General features: G+C 35.5%; 1 protein-coding gene across 1 annotated transcript; it reads left to right on the forward strand.

Annotated features, from left to right (window-relative positions):
• Positions 1 to 2,391: 2,391 nt before the first annotated feature.
• LOC145683614 (uncharacterized) lies at positions 2,392 to 12,436 on the forward strand. The gene is made up of 2 exons (XM_081754952.1): positions 2,392 to 2,555; positions 11,131 to 12,436. Exon 2 carries the CDS (start codon positions 11,216 to 11,218, stop codon positions 12,434 to 12,436), a length of 1,221 nt encoding a protein of 406 aa, XP_081611078.1. The 5' UTR covers positions 2,392 to 2,555; positions 11,131 to 11,215.
• Positions 12,437 to 18,920: the final 6,484 nt, after the last annotated feature.

Here is an 18,920-nt window from a genome sequence, read left to right on the forward strand (position 1 = left end):
GTAGTAAACAAAAGGATTCTGTATATTTGTTCAATATACCGCTGTCCGGATAACGGATTTTTCTCAATGTGTGTAGTGAATGCATAATTCAACAGTTTCTGAATACTACGTAGAATTCCTATTTCTGGTTCTCTGTTTCAGCTCGTAATTACCTGTATGCCATACTTCTTTCGAAACATAGAGGAAAGAACTAGCCATCCTGGAGCCCACCTATCTACGTCAGGGTAAGTGGGATAAAACCGTCTTTCTGGAGAAACGCCATGATATACAGACATGTTGCTTAAGGGCATACTTCCAGCGGTTTACCCCTGTAGAAGTTCCTCCGGCCCCCCAGAACTAGCGACTATATGTCACATTTATGAAGGGCACTTCTTTTAGCAAATAGTAGATCCTTATATTTTGAAAAAATGAAATGAAATCTTTGAGTTTCACGTCCCACGGTTACGGCGGTTAGGCTAAAGGAGACGGTGATTATGAAAAGTGAAGGAAATGGTGGAATGAAGAAAGTGGAAGGAAACGGGATAACCCCGAGAAAACCCACGCATACGGTGTTTGTCCACCACAAAGTTCACTTGGCGGGGGCTGGGATCGAACCCGGGACCCCAAGCACCAGAGGTAAACGCTCTACCACTGAGCCACCACTGCCCCAACCTCATATTTTGATTTTGTCTCCTGGACAAAATTTTTTTAAAGAAAGTCTCCACTCTTGGCCCCGAAAAGTAGGATTTAGTGATCCACAGACAAAGTTGTTGGAAAATGAAATGAAATAATTCAATTTAACGTCCCACGTTTATGCTCCTTAGGCTAAGGGAGATGATAATTAAGGGAACTGGCTGATAATGGAAGAATTAGTGGAATGATAAAGTGGGAGGAAACGGGAGTACTCCGAGGAAACCCACATACATGATGTTGTCCAACACAAATTTACTTAGCCGGGAATCGAACCATCGATCTTACGCACCTGAGGTATATGCTCTACCACTTAGCCACCATGCCCCTCTAGAACAGCGTTTCCCAACCGGTGTGCCGCGACACATTGGTGTGCTGCGAATGAACCGCTGATGTGCCGCGAGGAAATCGAAACAAAATTATTAATTCTATAGCAACCAAATTACAAGACATAGGAAAAACATGTATATTTTTCTATTTCACATTACTATGTATTTCTACCATGGAAAAAATACTGTAATTGTAATATATTAGTCTACATCTCATACTGTGTAGCAGATAGTATTTCGGCTCGTACACATTTCCACGGTTAGCTGCTATGTTACGCTTCAATTGAGAGTCATACTAACACCGAGAAATGGAAGCACTTGTACGGTACGCAAGTGAACGTTCGTAGAACATTCATTTGCACGTGAATGACAGAACAACACTTTGTTCAACAGGTGTGTTTTGACTTCGACGCATCGCAAGCTGTGTGATTGTAATAATATGCACCGGTTTTGGTTAAAATAGCAAAGTTAAAAGTACAAGACATGTGTTTGTTCGATCGTTATTTAGTGATCTTCGTTCTTAGTGAAAAGTTGGATACAGTTTTCGAAAAAGAAAGCGTACTTTTAACAATCTGAGTCCTATATTTCATTGCAATTGTTTTCTATTTCAAATTAAAATTAAAAAATAAGCATAATGAATTGGCATAGGGGAAAACCAGTGATCAAGCTTTCATCTCTGTAAGAAGGAGATCAGTAATCACAGGAAAAAAAATAAAATGGTATATTATATTTGCAAATAATAATAATAATAATAATAATAATAATAATAATAATAATAATAATAATAATAATAATAATAATAATAATAATATCTATGAGTGTGCCGCGAGAATTCAAGTTACACCCGTAGTGTGCCGCAAGTTGAAAAAGGTTGGGAAACGCTGCTTTAGAAAGTTGTTGGAAAAAAGTGTATTGACATTGCCTTCTTTCCTGTTTTAACGACCCTGGTTTAGCAACGACGACTGATAACGGTTGATAACATAAAACTGTAGGTCTACAGTATTTCGAAAAGAAAGACAGTAATTGTTAATTAACGGGAACTTCCCGTTGCGAGTATGTATTTTACATCTATGTATACATACATACATACATATATATATATATATATATATATATATATATATATATATATATATATATATATATATATATATATATATATATATATATATATATAATTTTCTGAAACGAATTCTTTATAGATAAAAATACTGCGTAGGGATCTGAAGTGACACTTATGACATATCGATCTCTTATGAAAAACATTTTGAATACACAATACATAACCTCATAATCTTATCAATCAAATATTGAAGATAAAAAAAAAAATATTACTGGTTAGTTGCGAAATTTTCTGTGAAATAGTCATCATCTTGTACATCTTCGTGTACAGTATACAAAATATTTATGTTGTAAATATTGTATATTTTTTATCCTATTCCATTTTCATTATTTGTTTATCTTTTTGTAATTTTGCTTGTTTTGGAAGAGGAGCAATGGACATAAAGTACTGTAAAATTCACAGTTAATACAATATTATGAAGTTTTAACATAAAGGTAAGTAGAACTGATAATTCTAAGTTTTGTTAAGTTCTTTAAAATGATTTCGTATTTTGTTACAAGTGCATATTTTTCTTCCTATGAACATACTTTTTGTTCTATTTAGTAGTAACTGTTTATAGAGAATTATCAATACAATAACATGTTATTGTTTATAGTAAGAGGAAACTCTTTTAGCCAGTGTCTTATTAAGTGTTCTTGATTTCGGGGGGAATATAAAGCTTTAAATAGGAGACTATATTCATCTCCTACCAGGCTAGGGTTGCCAACTCTGGAAAATAAAATAACCGACACCCCCTCAAAATTCCCTATGATATAGATCTAAGTGTGAAGTATCTCTGTTTGGAAGGAAAAGTACTATCGTGAACCAAAGTGCATTAGCACCTCTATTCTGCATATCTTTAGTACGTTTAATAGATACATTGTGTTAAAAATAAGAAACTGAAATCGGCATTGATCTTTTATTCTAGTTACCAGTAACAGTCACTTCTTTAAAATAATCGAAACAGATCAACAAAAGTATATTAATCTTTACGTGACAATTTTGGATTTGGAAAATGAAATTTATTCTTTAGGTATTGCCATTTTAGGCATAGGTGTTGGTTGGGTTTTCGAATTTTCAGCCACTAACATGGCACTATTTCCCACTGTGCGTCGGCTCGAGCGTATTTGGAGCGTTTCAGAACAATAGACAGTCTGCAGTTTCGGAATTAGTAAAAGATGCCTAAGAGAAGGAAAAAAGGACAGACGTGTTACCAGGCAAGTGGATTTTAGCACGATTTTCATGTCTTCTCACAAGAAACCAATTGAAGCAGGTCATTCTGACTCTATCCTTCCGGCGTGGAAAATGAAGGAAAAAAGACCTGGAAACCCTGACTGGCTCACAGTATAACTCTGACGAGAGTAAAATTACTGAGTAGCCACCTAGGTGGCTTTCGCTGAGGGAGGTAACGCATTGGAAACGCATCCTCGTCTAGCCATGCACTTAAGCTGTGGGTTCACGTCTCCTATCTAGCTGCTTAAAGAAACACTAGGCTCGAAATTTTCGTTTCAATTCCAAGTTGTTGCTGTTCTGGGATTTTCGGATTCCTGAATACAATAATGTATGTATATTTTATTGTCATTTAACATGATAATTTATTTTCAATTTTTTGTATTTACTCGCTTCTCGTACGCAAAATTTGCAGTAAACAAAATAAAATTCAGTGTTAACACAGAAATAACTCCCGGGTTTGATTCCCGGTGGGAGAGGATTGACATTTAAATACATTCTTGCAAACTTCCATTCTGCTTTAAATTGTAGGTTCCCATCTCATTTAGCCTCGGTGCTTTCATAAAACGATGAACGCCAAAGAAGAAATAGTTTGTTCGCTGATGCCATGTTTTACGTTCATATCAAAAACTCTTTTCGGTCAATTTGAAATTTATTCAGTACGCGCATTAGTGGATCTCCTTATCGATTTCGAGAAATATTCTTTGACCCTGTCTCTTCTTTCATATACGAGAAAAAATCAAAGTTTATCAGCAATTTTGCGATAACTCCCTTTATATTGTGCTCACTGCCTTCTGCCTTCAGAAGTTAGCAAGCTATGCTATTATGACAATGCTACAAAACTCAGAACTTAATTGCTCCATTCTCTTTCTCCTATTGTGAATAGAACATGCCTGCTCCGACGGCAGTGTGCAACAAGAAATATCAGGGGATAATGATCATATGACAAAAAAAAGCTCTTCAAAAACAAATCTCGCCGTAAGGTGCGAATTCCTGGCTTCAGATTATTGGTTAACGAGTCACTGCATCTCACACTGTTAACTTTGCTCCGCCTTTTCAGGTAGTATTCCAGTGTAGACCCTTTTCAGTATGAAGACATGTTAAGCGTCTACAACTTTAGCGCGAAAGTTTGAGTCTTGAATTTACATTTCATTAGCGGTCCTGGATATTTGCAGTCCACAATTTCTCTCTCCATTATTTCTCACAAGAGATCCACGTTTCGTCTCCTCTGACTATTACTCGCGAAATTTCGCCGTATTGTTGTCGCGATCGAGCACTTGTTGTTCCTAAGTTGATGCACTTAATGTTCCTTCTTCGTATGTCATGCTTATTCGGTTACTTTTAAGCTTCTTTATTCACTCGAAAACACATTTACTCAATAGAGATTGTGTTCAATAGCTCCGATGAATTTAATTTTTTGACACATCTTCAGACCAGAGAAATTGGGTCGTTTTTCTCCGTTCTTCCTTGGTCCTCAATGCCAGCCGAGAGATCTTGTTCTTTCTACAATCATCATCATCGTCATCATGTTCATAGAATTCTGCCATTAATTGTAGGTCATTTGCTGCAACTGAAGCTTCCATGTTCCACGGTTTTCAACTAACCTCTTCGTATTCACGTACGGTTTCTTTGTTTTGATATTGTCCATCAATTCTACCCTCCTTCTTTTCCTCCCTCTTTTTCTTGCCACTATACCTTCTAGCACATCCCTAATGATACAGTTCCTTCTTAGCCAACGTCCCAACCAGTTTCTCTTCCTCTTCTCAGTAATATCTAAATTTTTCTTTTCTCCTTCCTCCTTCCTGACACCCTTTCATTCATTTTCCGCTCGATGTAGTTAATTCTCTACACCCAAATTTCGAAAGATTCCAATTGTTTTTCATTATTTTTGCGTAATTCCGTGTTTCTGCCCCATACAGAACAATACCCCACAGGAAGCATTTTATGAGTCTTTTTCTCGACTCTTTATTCAAAGGCCTCACAAAATAGACTTCTCTCCTCCTAAAGGCTTCTTTCGCTATTCCTATCCTTCCTTTTCTTTCACGTTCACACTTCATGTCATCGTTAATACAGAATACTACCCAGGTATTGAAAACAACCACCTCTTCTATTTTCTCCCCTCCTACTCCTATATTTGACACCAACCTCTTCGTTCCAATCATCATGGCTTTTGTCTTTCTAACACTTATTTCCACCCATATATTCTTCACAGCTCTTCCTCAAGTTTTCTAATATCTTATTGATTTTCTTTGCAGATTCCACAACAAGCACTGTATCATACGCAAACCGTAAACACCTAATCAGTCTACCTTCTACCGAGATGCCATCTTCATTATATACTCTTTTTACACCATCTCTTCTAGATAGATATTAAATATTGCAGGCGATAGACAAAGGAAAAGAAAATGGAGCAATTGATATCAAACTTTAGTAACACTACCACAACGGTATACGCTTATAGCATGCTAAGGCAGAAGACCGTGAACATAATTTAAAGATAGTTATGGAGAAAGTTTTGATAATATTTGAACTTCCCTCAAATTGCAAACGTTTCTCTTTGTGTTATAGAAACTTCTTTCTTTCTCTTCTGTACCCAACTCAATAAGTACATTGTATACTCCAGTTGTATTGATAAATGACCATTTATAAGATGATTTTATTACAATGCTTACCTTATTTTGGAATTTCTAGAGAAGTCATTGTTAACATCAACAAATACTGGAAACCTGAAAACAAATAGTTTATATTAAGACTACACTATTTTATAATCGTAAAGATCAAATATTTGTGTCTACACCTAATACTTCTTGCTCTCGCACGGTGCTTGCGTTCAACCATATTCTCTTCTTAAACGCAACCTAATCCTCAAACAAACTCATTCATGGAATTCTTAGACTGTTGTTTTATATTTTTGCCTATACAATGTGTAAATTTTGGTTTTCCACTGAATATAATATTAAATACAGATTTGTTGAAACTGTTAAAACTAACATCTACTTCTATTAGGTAAAGGACTATCAAACTACTGTAGCATAGAAGTATTCCCTAAATTTTTCTTACTTAACCGAACCTATTGTAGTTGGAATTCCTTCTACAGTCATCACTACTACTACTACTACTAATGTTACAGCATCAAAACAACTTCTAACTTACATTCTAAATGTTTATTACTTCGACTGCAGCATCTAACTAATCTGTACCCTAGTAACTGCAATAAACAACATTTTACGCTACACTAGATCTAAAAAAAAATACCGTTGGGAATACTTACCTGGAATGAGATGTACAGTCCGCAGCAAAAAACATCTGCAACATGAGCATGTAAGTTTATTGTGAAACAACGAAGTCTTTTGCTCCAAAATAAGTGTGCAGGGAAGAACGTCGAGGTTTATCCTGACGTGATTCGTGCCATTTATACGTTATATTGATTCCGTGCGCTGTTAGGCGTAGTTTCACAATAAACTTAGATGCTCATGTTGCAGATTTTTTGCTGCGAACTGTACAATGTGTGCCAAAAAACGGATTGAGGTAATAAGTCAAAATATTTACATTATTGGTTCCTGTCGGTGCTGTCACCTTCAAGGTAGACCCCCTCTACTTCAACACACTTCTTCATTCGCTTCTGCCGTTGTTTGTAACATCTCTGGAAGTAATCTCTTGTAAAGGTCTTTAGTACGTTTTCAATTTTTTTTTTTTTTAATTTCATTAACGGAAGTAAAATTTGAAATTGAATTTTCGGGAATAAATATACTCACAAGGTGCCAGATCAGGCGATTTAGGCTGGTGTTCTAACACTAATATTTTCCTAGCCAAAGAATTGGTGTACAGATAGTGCCTTGTGGATAGGTGCATTGTCCTGATGTAAGATCCATCCATTGGCCCTCTACTGGGACCTTTTAATCGAACGTTTATCAAAAGTTTCCTCTGCACTCGAAAGTAGAAATGTTGATTCACAGTTTGTCTGTTAGCAACTCATCAATCATCACTACAAGAATGTTAAAGAACATTAGTAACATTGCCTTTTTGGATTTTGGTGTTCGAGTCATTTTGTGCCGGGAAAGGCGGATTATCGCGTTGTTTCCGAGACGTAGGTGAAAATCCAAGTTTAGTCGACAATTACAGCCAAACGCAAGAGGTTTGAGTCGTCCTCAAGCCTTTCCAAGATGTCCACCACAATTCTTTTCGGCACTATTTATGATGATGTGACTCCTTCGGACGGACACACGAACAGACAGAGAAAATATGTAAAGAACGTTCTGATAAACAAAGCTCCTTGAAAACAAGCCAAAAAAATCTATGTAAAGGACAAGCAAAGCCGACTTAGATTCTGAGTTACTGCGCTCATAATGTGGAAAATGACATTTTAGACTACGCAACACAAAATGTATTGATTTTAGAGGAAGCTGAGTGGAAACTGTTAGAGAAAACCATATATACATTAATCAAAAATATCAAAATTATAGTTTAGAATACAATGCAGAAAAATGTTTCAATTGACAGTGTAGGGAAAATTAGAGTATCTCATAAGTAAAGAAATACCTAAGTACATATTATTGTTTCATCCTTTTTGTAAATTATGTTTTATTTTGAAACTAGCTGAAATACCCATTCTTTGCCTGGGTCAGATAAAATATCTATGTAAACAAACTGAACAATGAAAGAAAAAATATTGGTCATTTTCTACTACTTTTACAAATCCCGGTAAACGCCTCCTGAGACTCCCTGGTTCGACTTAAAAAACGCCATTGGCCCCAAGCCGATGCGGGCTGTATTTGGAAGTCAACGCTTGTGTGACTATCACCATTCATCTCAGCGATCGTGAAAACTATGGATTTTGCACTAATATCGGTCATTTTGGATTATTTTTACGTCTCGGTATCTCCCTTCCCCCCCAGTGACCCCGACCAGCAGCTGAATACGGTGAATTCGGAAGTTAATGCGATCGGAGTTTCACCATTAATCTCAGCGACCGCGAAAACTATGAATCTGACACTAATATCGGTCATTTTCTACTACTTTTACATGTCCCGGTAAACGCCCCCCTGGTTCGAATTTAAAAAAAAAAAAACACTTTGTATTGGTCTAGGTCTGGACCAAGGTACCCGTAACCAAAATTTGGTAACTCTCGGTCCGCTCGTCTAGTCTCCAGCCACACACATACACACAGACAAAGAGACACAAACAAACTCTTTATTTTATTATTATTAGATTTGTTTCTAACATAGACAGTGAATACATATGTTATTCACCTAAATTTCTGTACATATGTATTCACCTAAATTTCTGAATATATAATACATATGTTATATATTAATAGTTTATACTTAACAGTTTATTTCATACCAAAAAAAATTGAAACGGAATAAGTTTGTGAAATACAATATAAAGTTCCGGTTTTAGATAGATCGGAGTGGATATTAGAATATATTCTTGGGACAATTAATTGATTCCAGAAAATCGTTTCTCACTTTTTTCTACCTTTTTTACTCTCTAGTGATTGTTATTACCGGAAGTGATTATTTTGGCACTTCCGGTTTGAACAGAGAGTTAAGAGAGAAAATAGTACCTATTCTTAGAACGTAAAATCCATTTTGAAAACGACTTCTTCATATTTCTTATAATTTTTGGTCTATGTAGATCCAGGTCCGTATCCACGGGAGGCTAAAGGGCCGTCCCCCCTTAAATTTTCACTGCCCCCCTAACATTTTTACGGTAGGCTTATAAATGAACTATAATATGGTGATGGACTATACTATTGTTGGGTCGGGCCCCCCCTAACTTCTACCGCCCCCCCGTACATTTTGGGGCTGGCTACGGGCCTGTGTAGATCAAAACTGAAACAGGAAGTTGTATAGATTTCAATCACTTCCGGTTTTTAGTAAAGAGTAAACGGATGGAGATGAAATGTATTCTTGAGACTCTTTATTGAGTACAAGAAACCTCTTCATGCTATCTATTACCGTTCTTATTGTATAGTGATCCACGTTAAAGTCGGAAATGTTGATTTCCACCGGTACAACTTGCGGTGGATGGATCTCCCCCACCAACAAACTCGATACCTAACGTTTTACTCTTGGACAAATTTATAATGACCGATAAAATACTACTCAACTAGTAATCCATTAAGTACATCTATATTGTCATGTCTTTTGGTAGAGTCAATAATAATCTAGAATTCACACTTCACCAATTTATTATAAAAATAGTTAAGTTTCTTTGTAAATATACAAAACAAATCCTCTCAATATTAGTCCTTAGCACATCTAAAGTGGCTTCAGTTCATGAAGGTTGTAATTAAGCATGTATAGGACACCCCTTTGCTTATGACACCGTTAAAGAATCTCTTTTGTGTGTATCTACTATCGGAGAAGGTTTATAAGGCACATCTCTTGCTCATGGCAGCCTTCAGATGTATGGTTGTAATTAGGAATCACCTTTCCTTACGGCAGCCTCCAGGAATTTAGATACAATACTTAGAAATGCATTTAAGAATGGATTCAAGAAGTACAAAACTTAGAAATGGATTCAAGAAGTACAAAACTTAGAAATGGATTCAAGAAGTACAATACTTAGAAATGGATTCAAGAAATACAAGATTTAGAAATGGATTCAAGAAGCACAAGACTTAGAAATGGATTCAAGAAGCACAAGACTTAGAAATGGATTCAAGAAGTACAAGACTTAGAAATGGATTCAAGAAGTACAAGACTTAGAAATGGATTCAAGAAGTACAAGACTTAGAGATGGATTCAAGAAGTACAAGACTTAGAAATGGATTCAAGAAGTACAAGACTTAGAAATGGATTCAAGAAGTACAAGACTTAGAAATGGATTCAAGAAGTACAAGACTTAGAAATGGATTCAAGAAGTACAAGACTTAGAAATGGATTCAAGAAGTACAAGACTTAGAAATGGATTCAAGAAGTACAAGACTTAGAAATGGATTCAAGAAGTACAAGACTTAGAAATGGATTCAAGAAGTACAAGACTTAGAAATGGATTCAAGAAGGACAAGACTTAGAAATGGATTCAAGAAGTCCAAGACTCAGAAATGGATTCAAGAAGTACAAGACTTAGAAATGGATTTAAGCTTAAGCCTAAACTCCTTTGTCCAAGCCGACCTCAGTAGCATATGTTTAAGGTTAGCTGATTAATCTTGAACAGATCATTTGGTCTTCTCCTGGCCTTCTTTTCTGGGTGACTTCTGGGCGAGTCGATGATCTTCGACTTCCATCGTGTCGACTTCGTGTCTTCCTGTCATATCCGTATATTGTTTGCTTGCGTTGTTGCTTGTAAACAATAGTATGTGTTTTACCGTAGTAACATGTGCTCGAAGAAATAATACACACAGAAAGGTGGGGATCATTACAATATTAAAACTAAAAGTGGTAGAAATCTCATGACATTTCGGTTTCAATATTGATCTCAAAATGAAGAAAAAACAGTAAGAAATAGGAACATATGATTTTAGAAATGAACTCAGAAGCCTAAAAATAGGTTCCATCTCACAGTCAGACCTTATCCCTCTATTATCAAAATCCCAAGAAATGGTTCCCACAGCAGGTTTGAATTTTAAATCTACATGGTTTAGAAATCTCCATAACTTCACAAAGCGAAACGAAACTGATTGTGTCTAGAATCAGCTTCCAAACGTTGTGACATGAATTGTAAAGAAACGAAATAACGATTATCCTCTAATTAACAAGTACATAATTACACTAGTGATTTAAAAATAAGTGTTTAATTTCTTGTAATCTTGCATGTAATGTAAAACACTCATTTGAAATATATTTCTTTCAGAATACCAGCAACTAACTACGTAGCTCAACCGTCATCCGCTTCACAGTTTCATAGCACCAGATCAGTTCATCTAAGTTCCACAAATATGTTCCTGTTCTTTGATATTAAAGTAATCGAGGTACTTGGAGTCTTCGTGTTGTCCAGCCATCTGTGTTTATGTCAGTTCACATGCAAAGTCATGAATAAACCTGGAAAGCCCTTAACAGGATACTGCAATGGAATATCTGCTTCACATAATTTATCTTCATTACCAATTGACATTCAAGTTCTACGGATACAGTACAGCTACATTGGTACGTTGACAAATGGCACTTTCCAAGAATTTCCACAACTGAAAAAGCTGTATGTTAGTCAGAACTTTGTACATAGGATAGAACATAACACCTTCAGTGGCTTAAAAGATTTACAGGAACTTGATCTGTCATTTAATAATCTTAAGCTTCTAGGGGATCATGATATATTTGCCAACAACACCAAACTACATACTCTAGACTTAAGCTTAAATCCATTTCTAAGTCTTAATAAAGACGAACCTTTCCTAACGATTCCTTCTTTACGGAAATTAAATTTAGCTTACTGCCAACTATCTGACATATCACCTACAACATTTTCTGGTTTACAAAATCTAGAAACTCTTGATCTCAGAGGGAACTTTTTGCATGCGTTATCACTAATGAACACTGCTGATAGTCTTACAGTTTTAAAGACTTTATATATCTCAGAAGAGTTTTGGATTTGTGATAACCATTTTCAAGACCTTGTAGTTTGGTATTCTGAAAAGTTTACGACACTTGAAACAACTCTGGAGTGCACAGACGTGACGGTTGAGGTTAATTTACTTGATACTGAAGGTATACACATGATTTACAGTTCTCATTTCTTGTATGGATTAATAGGTGCATGCAGCATATTAGTTATATGTTCAATTTTCCTTCTAACAAGTCTCATAATTTCCAAAAGAAAATTAAATCTAATACATAGTGCAAAAGTGAACACAACTTACAACTACAGAAGCCTTCGACAAACGAATTCAGTAAGTTCTGATGGAACCTATGAAGCACCTAGGTCTCCAATAAGTATGTATCGTGAAGAAATTGACAGATTACCACCAGCTCCTCCCGTATTTCCCGACGAATTGAGAAAGAATAATTATAAATATTCACCAGCACCAACATGCCAGGAATGCCAGCATAATGCGTGGTATAGAGCTCAGAGATACCAAAATGAAACCGATAGGAACAGTAACGTATCTTATGACGGGTATGAGAGACCGTTTGAATATAGACGCCCATGCTCTCATAAATAGAACATTGTCTTAATATAGTGACTACTAAAGTTTTCTAAAATGTATTTTATACTCGATTTTAAAAGCTAAGTGTGTGAATATGTTAGAATATCTTATCAGTACCAAAGAATGTGTTGAAGCAAAGATTTAACAGTATATTTTCTTATGTTAAGCATAGTTCATAGACTAAGTAAATAGTGCTTAATTTTATTGTCTGTGATATTATTTTGTATTTCAATGTAAATACAAAAACCATGCTTTATTTCCTAACCGTGAGGCAGGAACGATGTATAGTTGTATATTCAGTTGAATTTTGTTATTGTCTGCCTCGTTAGTAGACTGCTGAAATGTTAGGTTAAAAAATATTTTTGCATATTTTGGTCGTAGAAGGTTATAACACACATTTGTATGAAAAAAATAGGTTATAAGTACATAGGAAATCGTAAAGCCCAATCATTTAAGATGAGCACTTGAGGAGTAAACGTTTCTCCAGTTTGCCATTACAGATAACAATAGATATATAATGTTATTTCCATGAAAAAATATAATTTTTGAAGACAATTACAGTTACAATGTAATATTTTCATAATGTGATGTCTGTGTGTTGTCACCTACTACAACTGGAATGGTATGTTCAGTGCACAAGGAAACTAAATCCAGTTTTTTAGGATTATTTTGGACATATTTCATATTAAAGATCTCTGTCCAAAGTTCCTGTTAAGGGTTAAAAGATTCAGGTTCAGGTATCGTAAATAACTTTTATAATGTATAGTAAATATTAGTGTAAAGTTCTCCAAGTACTTAAGCGTTACGGTAAGTCTCTTCTTCTCACAACTTTGAGTATGTAACTTCATTCCCTTGTACTCTGAACACACATATGTTTATATTACATCTGAACTCTGAACAATAATTCTATTGTAATGTTGTAAGTACCAAAACAAGTGTCAAATACATCTTGTTTGAAATATAAAAGGCATGATAAGATATCAATTATATGAATTGGTATTTGCTGAAACAATGTTAGTCAACATCTTACGATGTTCATTTCTGATTTCTGGAGTCTGTATGGCTACGACTAATGATTGGGGATCAGTAAATGATACTCCTATCTATGCGAAGTCGTTTAAAGCAGAAAATTGATAGTCGTTGAAATAGTGACTGACGTGTTTCAACAATATCGATTCATTTATATAGAGTGGGCGGGAATTAAATACCCAATTGAAAATTTTTTATAACTTTTTTTAACTAGTTATAGTTCCACTATAACAGCGGAATTGGAAGTTTATCGCACAAAACTAACAATTCTTGATGAATTGGAGAAGTGAATTCACCCGTTCGTGATAACGTGCCGCTCGAGTAGTTGTAGAAGTCCATCACAAATCTCCAACTATTTACGAAAACTGATGGATAAGGATTCTGCTTATGTGGTATTTTAGCAATTTTACCGTTTATAAGGGTCAAAATGGTTTTCGTTTCATGCAAATGGGTTAAGTATATAAAAAGTTATAAAAAAATTTCAATAGGGTGTTAATTTCCGCTCATCTTGTATATTACGTATATACGTAAATGCATTTCAATACGCTAAAGTATTAGATAAGTTCTTACGAAAATGTTAGGAAAAGTAATCATAAAGCTGAGGATAAAACGTTTAACCACAAAAATTGGTACTTACAACGTTTAGTTACATTGCAGTCTTCAATTTACACAATATTGTTAGAAATAACATAATTCTATATTCTAAAGTAACAGGAATGTTAGTAATGTTTTCTGTTATAATCGAATCTATTAATAGCCTAGCTTTCTGTAGTCTACTGTTTGGCCTCCACAACCTCATCGTGGTGGTTAGGTCTAGTAACTGGAATTCCAGTGAAGCTAATGTGGAGATGGAGAGCCTATTAAGGCCTTAGAATAGTGTACTAGACCAAGAAAGGTAATAGAACCAAAGGAACAGTACACGTAGGTAAACTAAGTTATTAAACTCGTTTCTGACGCTCCTAGAAAGGAGCGCACCTCAATCATATTAAAAAATACTGTTTTATTTTATGCTTCATCGTTGATATTAAGTTACTCTCAGTAAATATTGAAATATATTATAGGTATAACAAGATTTTCGAATTTATTTCGAAGTAGGAAGAGATATTGTGTTCTCATCTTAATTGAAAATGACGATAATTAGCTGCAGCTGGAAAGCTCTACTAAGAATAATATCATAAATAAAATAGTTTGTAAATTTTAGTAATTATTAAGTAAGAGAATACATGGAGTCAGTAGCACTAAAAATTATTTTCTGAAGTCTCAGGTAAACCAAGAGATGTTAAGCAATAGTAACAAATCAGTTGGCAAATCAACTTTTTGCTCTTTTAGTAACAACAAAAATGCAAATGCATTTTCCCCAATGTTGTGACACGGAAATAACAAATATAATCTATACTACTGTATATGACTATTATATATGTATCTTGACGGATCATATACATATGTTTTCATACAGGATGGGAGAAAAATATGAAACCTGTGATGTAGGGTCACATCTTGCCTAACAAGCAATGGCACATGCTAGGCGTGAAGATTCCCCAAATTCAAAATTGCCTTATTGACAATTTTTGACTGCTGTCAAAAACAGGAAATTTGAAAGCCAATGGAATGCGTTTTCAAAGTAAATTAAGTTATTTTTATTTCTTGCACCAATACAATGATTAAAGAAACATATATGGGAAAACAAACGCTCAAAAGTTGGTAAATAACGAAGGGTTTGTTGTAGAATCAAGACAATGTAGCACGATGTTTGCCTATGTGTCAAATAATGTTGAGTTTAAACAAGTATTTGCAATACAACCAATCGCGTACACAGAAGATCAAGCTCGTAAGTGCATATATTTCAAGTGTTTGTATACGTAACATGGCAAATGTTCGATTTTAGATTCAAGCCAGAACCGTCCTCCAACCTCCCCCCTTTCGCATGACACTGAACATAGTGACAGTCCTTTATCATGTCAACGTAATAAAGAATGTAAAGCTGAGTATCAGATAACTATCTGTAACAATAAATTAGTTATGTTTACTGATTTTCATTAGTTGTGCATTAATCATAACGAATGATTAATGCAGGCACAACTGAAACATAAAAGTTTACGACAGTGTGCAAGGACACTCCTGCCACTAATATAATTTTCTCGCATTATACACAATAGAGCTAATTTAGTATTTAGCGCCCACAAACGCAACAGAAAAGTTGTTAGTGTTTTTTCGGTATTTCTTATGACTGAACATTACTTATGTCTATGAAGTCATAAATGACATCCTGACATTATTTTTCACAGTTATAAGAAATGTCTCAAAAACACTATTGCATTAGTAATAGATTAGTATAAGGTCATTACACATTCCTTATTTATTTTGTTTTTCCATCTTCTTAATGGGTGAAAATTCTAAAACTTTTTACAAATCGAAAACTCATTCTAACGCAAAACTTATTCGTTCCTTTTTGATTTTAGCATAACAACTTAGTATAAAGATTACCCATTACTCCCTAATTTGATAGATATTCAGAACAGGGAATAGTATTTTTTGAACAATACTTGCTGTGGAATACTTCTTCTAAAACCCAATGAATCATTTGTACTCAAGTCTTCTTCCAGAAACTTTTTATCCAAGCGAAAGAGAGTAAAATCAAAATACGAAGGGGATGCACTGGAATGCTATTTGCTAAACAACATGCCCTGCACAAGAGTAACTTGTATCAAGCCTTCTTCTAGAAACATTTATCTGCGGGGAAGAGGGCAAAATCAAAATGTGAAAAGATACTATTTTGGTAGAAGATATGCACTGTGCAAGAGTGACTCGTACAGGACTCCTTCTATAAACTTTTATCCCGGGAAGGGGAGACAAAATCAAAATGTTAAGAGAAATTGTTTGCTAAAGAGCATACCTTACACAACAGTAATTTGTATTCGCAATTTAATTTACAGGGTGTCCGAGAAGTCCTTCCCTGATTACAGAAATTGATGTCAGGCTAGAAATAAGATAGAAATATGAAACTGGTGCTGAATTGTTTACAAACTATAAAAGTTTTGGTCACATCAGTACACTTCCACATGAGCACCCTTGATAGCACGTAGCACATCTAGGCGATATTCAATTTCCATCCACACATTAGCTAACATCACTGGAGGGATCGATGCAACGACTGTGGTTATTCGTTGCTGCAGGGTTTCAAGATCTGGTACACGTCTTCGGTAGACCTCATCCTTGACATTACCCCATAAAAAGAAGTCTAATGGGGTTATGTCAGGAGAGCGTGGAGGCCAAGCTGTTGGTCCATCACGACCAATCCATCGCCCAGGAAATGTCCTATCGAGATAGGCACGGACGTCCAAACCCCAATGAGGTGGTGCACCGTCTTGCTGAAAAACGACATCGGGGCGATACTGAAGCAGCTGAGGAACAGCATACAGCTGCAACATATCCAGGTACACTGCAGATGTGATGGCATCCTCAGCGAAGAAGAATGACCCGATAATTCGATCGTGCAATAACGCGCACCAAACATTCACCTTTGGACTGCCTCTGGTGACCTCCCTGACCTCCCTGGGGGGTTCTGAACCCCAAATGCGTACATTATGGCGACTCACTACTCCACGGACAAAGAATGTCGCTGGCAATTCGTCGGAAAATGCAATTCGTCTGAGATAACCATTATCGTCCTCAATACGTGATAGCATTTCGACCGCAAAGTCATATCGACGTGTACCGTCATCGGACAACAAGGCCTGAACGAGTTGCACTTTGTAAGCACGAAACAATAAATGTTTGTGTAAAATGTCATGGATAGAGCTTTTTGGCATCTGTAATTCACGTGAGGCCCTGCGCACCGATTTCTTAGGACTTCTCAGAAAAGACTGCCGCACAACCTCCACCGTGTCTGCTGAGGTTCTTGGTCGACCAGACCTCGGAAGGTCAGCAACCGACCCTGTGTTCTTGAACTTCTCATACCAGGCTTTAATGCTCTTGACATCAGGTGGAGTCCTCCCAAATGTTGTCTGGAACTGTCTCTGCACCGTGGTTGGTGATCGTGTCTCATGGTATCACAGGACACACTGTGCCTTCTCCTGGTTGGTTGGCATGGCTTCTTGGGCTTCTTACTTACGTACTACAAACCTAAAACAAACAAAATTGAGACTTGGTAAAACAGAACAAACCTAACACAAACAAAAACTTTTATAGTTTGTAAACAATTCAACACCAGTTTCATATTTCTATCTTATTTCTAGCCTGAGTTATCAATTTCTGTAATCAGGGAAGGACTTCTCGGACACCCTGTATGATAACTCTGGGGGGCACTCTGCCGGTCAACTTTAAGCGGAATTAAATACCCTTTGGAGTATGAAGCAAACACTGGAATAAGAATTCCTATGTTAAATCTCAATTAGAATATGCATATTATTTGAACTTCAAGTACTAAAACCATATTATATTATTAAAATATTTGAATGTAGAATTCTAAAATGATTTATATATAGAGAGAGAGATATAGACATGGATCTTATCAAATCAAGATCCGTCACATAATTATATGTCACATGTAAAGATAATTAATAGTTTCAATACTTTTATTAATGACTTGAATGCAACGAAGTGAAAAACGGAAGAATTTTGAGGTTTGATATAAGCGTTGTATAGAAAAACTGGTTAATATGTTACAGAATTACATTAGGTATGCAGTGAGAATAAATATTTTGATATTTTGCATTAATGTAAATGCAAATGAAAATATTGACAACAGGAAACACTTAGAATTAAAGAATATAGTTTCTTTTTGTAGTATCATGAAGCACGCTTCTAATGAAAGGGTATTTTATATGTTAGATTTTAGTTTCAGTTTTATAAGATAGTGATACGTTAGAATACGAATAGTCATGTTTGATTTAGAAAAAGGGGGTTTGTAATATACAATTGTTTTCCACGAATTTGCTCTGTTCTCTTTCAGTCCACAACTATTGTTTTAAAATGTGAAGCCTAGGTGACTCTAGACAGGGTAACGTAGAAATGTTTCTATTGTGTACTGGTATCTAGCTTTTTGAAGAAACCAGTATTTTATTTTATGTTATGTAGTGTGTAGAATTGCAAGTTGAACACAGCATATTCCTAGGTGATTCTCATGGTATCTTTATGTGTACAATAATGTGTGGTCGATACCAGATTATTTCGGATAAAATATGCACCAAGGTCTCTTAATTTGTAGAAAGAAAATTGGGTAACGTACCAGAATTGTTATCGCAATGTATGTAATGCATATAAGAATTCCATTGTAATAAAAGTATGATGTTTATTTATTTATTTATTTATTTATTTATTTATTTAACAATTACTAGATACAGCTCTGAGGCCCTTTATTGATTTGTAAACTAGCATTTAAGTGGTTACGAGTTGGTGTAAAGTATACACTCCAACATACCACTTGCTCCATGTTCATTGTCTAACCGCCTTACGAAGTGCATTAAAGTTA

Source organism: Thermobia domestica, chromosome 4 (genome assembly GCF_964235325.1).
Source record: "Thermobia domestica chromosome 4, izTheDome1.hap1.1, whole genome shotgun sequence".
NCBI classification, from domain to species: domain Eukaryota; kingdom Metazoa; phylum Arthropoda; class Insecta; order Zygentoma; family Lepismatidae; genus Thermobia; species Thermobia domestica.

Coding starts and splice junctions, on each gene's coding strand:
- LOC145683614 (XM_081754952.1), top strand. CDS start 11,216: ATGTTCCTGTTCTTTGATATTAAAGTAATCGAGGTACTTGGAGTCTTC.